General features: G+C 25.9%; 1 protein-coding gene across 1 annotated transcript; it reads right to left on the bottom strand.

Annotated features, from left to right (window-relative positions):
* Positions 1–223: 223 nt before the first annotated feature.
* Positions 224–3203, bottom strand: LOC131642246 (protein NRT1/ PTR FAMILY 5.4-like). Its single transcript, XM_058912518.1, has 4 exons — positions 3085–3203; positions 2452–2669; positions 748–990; positions 224–527 (listed from the first exon to the last, which is right to left on the bottom strand). Exons 1-4 carry the CDS (start codon positions 3164–3166, stop codon positions 246–248), a joined length of 825 nt encoding a protein of 274 aa, XP_058768501.1. The 5' UTR covers positions 3167–3203; the 3' UTR covers positions 224–245.
* Positions 3204–3687: the final 484 nt, after the last annotated feature.

Raw genomic sequence — 3687 nt, 5'->3', positions numbered from 1 at the left:
AATTATAAGAAAGAAAGAATGGCATATATTGAGGCTGAAGATGCAGAAGGCGAAGCCTTCGAAGATTCAAATAGTTTCGAAGAAGTCGAAATATTTTTATTTACACGAAATAATCAGACAAATTGCAATATAATTTACTTTTATATTTGAACCCGAAAAATCTCTACTATATTCAAGTTAAGTTTATGTTATCATTTTTGGATATTATCTTGTGACGATAACTATAGAAACTCACACAACAATAATTACCTGTATTGTTCAGTGTGTTCCAAAGTTCGACTTATCGGAGGAGATTGAGAATGATTGAAGCTAGCATGATCATAACCATACCAATAACTATCTGGCCCGCGCGTATCTTTGACGCGCCACTTACGAAACGCAGCAACAAAAACTCGAACAATGCTAGTGAGTGGGCTCCCTTTTGGGCTTTCTTTTATATACCTTTCAATTCCTAGCAAAAACACCACCAATGCTATTGCCAACATTGATGCCAACACTAAAAGTCCAACAGCCCAACTTACATTATCCTGTATTTTTAATATAATGTAAAGTTAAAAATAAATGTGATATTTTATATATAGATCAGATACATCACATATATATTATAGACCACTAATATTAGCCAGATACATCACATATCGATCACGATCAGATACATCACATATTTTATTATTATAGACCAGATACTTCACATATTCATCGGATTTTAAAAAACAATTTCTATAGTAATATTAACATAAAATTTACCATTAGATACCCTATCACGAACACGGCAAAAACCGAACCAATTACAATGGCCATATACCACCAGTTGAAGAATGATCTTTTGGCATCTCTCTCCTCCATCGTGTCTTCTGCAAATTGATCAGCAGCAAATGTTTGTACGCATGGCTTGTGCCCTCCATCACCAACAGATAATATATAAAGGGCTGTGAAGAACAACTTCTTGTTTTTTAACACAGAGACTGATAGTGTCAACAAAATCATACCCTACATATATAATGTGAATTAGATGAGAATAAAGTATAAATGTGAACGGTTAAGTCCTACATTATTTATAAACGAATTAAACTAATTAAATAATATATAAAAATATGTGCACTTGTGATTTATCAAAAATAAGTTTAATTTTAAAATTTTAAATGGGAGCGTCTTGCTCTCTAGTAATCCTAAAATATTGAATCACAAATAATGAAATTTATCTTAAATTGTTGATGCATGTTATTTGATGTACATAGTTTTTCTCATAATGACCTAAGAAAATAGTCAAATCTATAGAATTAATGAACCTATAAGAAATCAATCAAATACATAAAAAATTTCTTATACATCTAACCAATTTTAAAATGGTCAAAATATTTTTGAAAAAAATGCATGTATTATCACGGTTTATTGTACTTCTTGTATAATTGCTATAAATATGATAAAATAAATTAATGTGTGAAATATTTTAAGTGTAAACACAAATTTAAAAACAATTGTATTTTTTTCTTTATGGATCATGTTTACTCATATATAAAGAAACATGCTTTTGATTTGTCTTTTTCTTTTTTATAAGTATTTATTTTCCAATATTGGATATTCTATTATTTTAAGATCTTTGAAAACTTTTTCCAATTGACTTTCTTAATTCATGCATATATCCAAAACATGGTAATATGTATAAAAGTTATCTTGAATTAGAAAAAACATCCATTAATAATAATAAACGACTGTCTTCCGCTAAAACTTAAAACATTTATTTTTATTCTTCAAGTTTTCACAATTATTCTTTGAGAGACACTAAAAAAAAATGTGATGATAACTCTACACGTTTAATTGAAACTTTTGGATTTTTTTTTTAACTATAGGAATGTAAGATTAGTCTTTATAGATTTTTTTTTTAAAAATAGTCTTCATAGTTGTCGCAAAATATATTTGATTTATAACATAAAATTAAAACATGTGGTAAATAATTATTAGTGTAAACAATATTAATGATTTTTTTTTATTTTTAATTAAAAAAACAAATAACTTTATTAAAAAATCGTGCCTGTTTATTTTAAATACAAAAATATGCATAAATATATAAAAGAAAGTAACTTTACTGAAATACAAAATGATATTTTATCAAATAGGTAAATATATAAATATATAAATATATTTATAAATAATGTTAAAATTGTAAAGTTTTTTTTTTGACTAAGATGATTATCTAAATAAAAAATAATCAATTTAAAGAATAGTTATAAATATTTTTATACATTTATCCTTTGATAAAATTTTAATATTAATGATGATATTCGAATATTAATCTCTTAGGAATTTTATATCCATTAAAATTATAACTTTATTAAAAAAATCTGAAAATATATTTAGTCTAAAAAAACAAATAAAAACAAATACACCAAATAAAAGAGGAATAAATTATTTAAAAAAAAAATAAGAGAGAGAAGAATGGAATAAAATTACCATGAGATAGATGAGAGATGCTATGATGATTGTCTTGAATCTACCAAGATATGAATCAGCAATGAATCCACCAAGCAAAGGAAAAATAGAAGAAACACCAACCCAAGTGTTCCTGTTCTTAGCAGCTTCAGTTACTGGCTCATTAAGTGCTTTGGTGAGATATAAAATCAAATTTGAACCTAATCCAATGTTTGCAAATTGTTCTGCAGCTTCCATAACTACAAAATTATTTAAAAAAATTAATTACATGGTCTTCAATTAGAACAACATAAAAGAAATCTATCTTCTATCTAGAAAATAAATCTTAAATAATAACTCACAAAACTGATTTTACAATTTTGATTTTTTTTTCTTCAGAATTTTAATACTCCTGTATTTGAAGAAATTGATCTAAAAATTCATAGCTCGTCAAAAAATCGAAATATAATTAATATCAAAAATCATTTCAGTCAAAATTCAGATTCAAAAGGACTGGAAAACTTAAAATTGTATGCACAATTCTAAAAAAAAAAAAAAATCGATACTTCAGAATTCACCTCATAAATATAAAAATTTTGACTAAAAATTGTTTTGGTCAAAATCTAAGAAACTATCTATGGGATAAATAAATTAAATTAAATTTGGGTTACTCACTTATGATGAAGATGGCAGCATGCCATCCTCCTTTTTTGGTTTTGGCAGATTGGATTTGGACATCACCATTGTTTTCTTGCATAGCTATATACAATATAAATTTTAATGAAAATGGTTTGGGAGAATCATAACTGAAGAGATAATAATGAGGTGAATTATATATATATATATATATATATATATATATATATATATATATATATATATATATATATATATATATATATATATATATATATATATATATATATAAAATAAGATAACTATTTTAAGGATGTGCATTTAATGTGTATTCCACGCGATTTATACCCTTACACACGGAAAAAATGATTTGACTAACATTTTCGACTACGTCAATGAAGATGGCAGCATGTCATCCTCATTTTTTTGGTCTGGGTTAATTATACAACACTCCCCATCAATGTTAGCGAGATTCGATTTAGTCCCTTGTAAAAGATTTTTTGTTGGATTCCTCACTCATAATATGAAGATTCCATCTGTAAGGCCCTTCTGCGCACTATTTCATTTCATATTCCTTATTTTCTCCAGCGTGGCATAAATGTTAGATCTGATGTGGCTTTTTATATAATTTTTTATTAATAT

The sequence above is a fragment of the Vicia villosa genome, unplaced genomic scaffold (genome assembly GCF_029867415.1).
Source record: "Vicia villosa cultivar HV-30 ecotype Madison, WI unplaced genomic scaffold, Vvil1.0 ctg.004691F_1_1, whole genome shotgun sequence".
NCBI classification, from domain to species: domain Eukaryota; kingdom Viridiplantae; phylum Streptophyta; class Magnoliopsida; order Fabales; family Fabaceae; genus Vicia; species Vicia villosa.
This window is presented reverse-complemented; position numbering and strand designations above follow the sequence as displayed.

Excerpts from the sequence above, each read along its gene's own strand:
- LOC131642246 (XM_058912518.1), bottom strand. The coding sequence starts at position 3,166 with ATGCAAGAAAACAATGGTGATGTCCAAATCCAATCTGCCAAAACCAAA. Across the intron at positions 2,670-3,084 it reads TGCTGCCATCTTCATCATAA|TTATGGAAGCTGCAGAACAA; the intron begins GTGAGTAACCCA and ends ATAATTTTGTAG. Across the intron at positions 528-747 it reads TCGTGATAGGGTATCTAATG|GATAATGTAAGTTGGGCTGT; the intron begins GTAAATTTTATG and ends TTAAAAATACAG.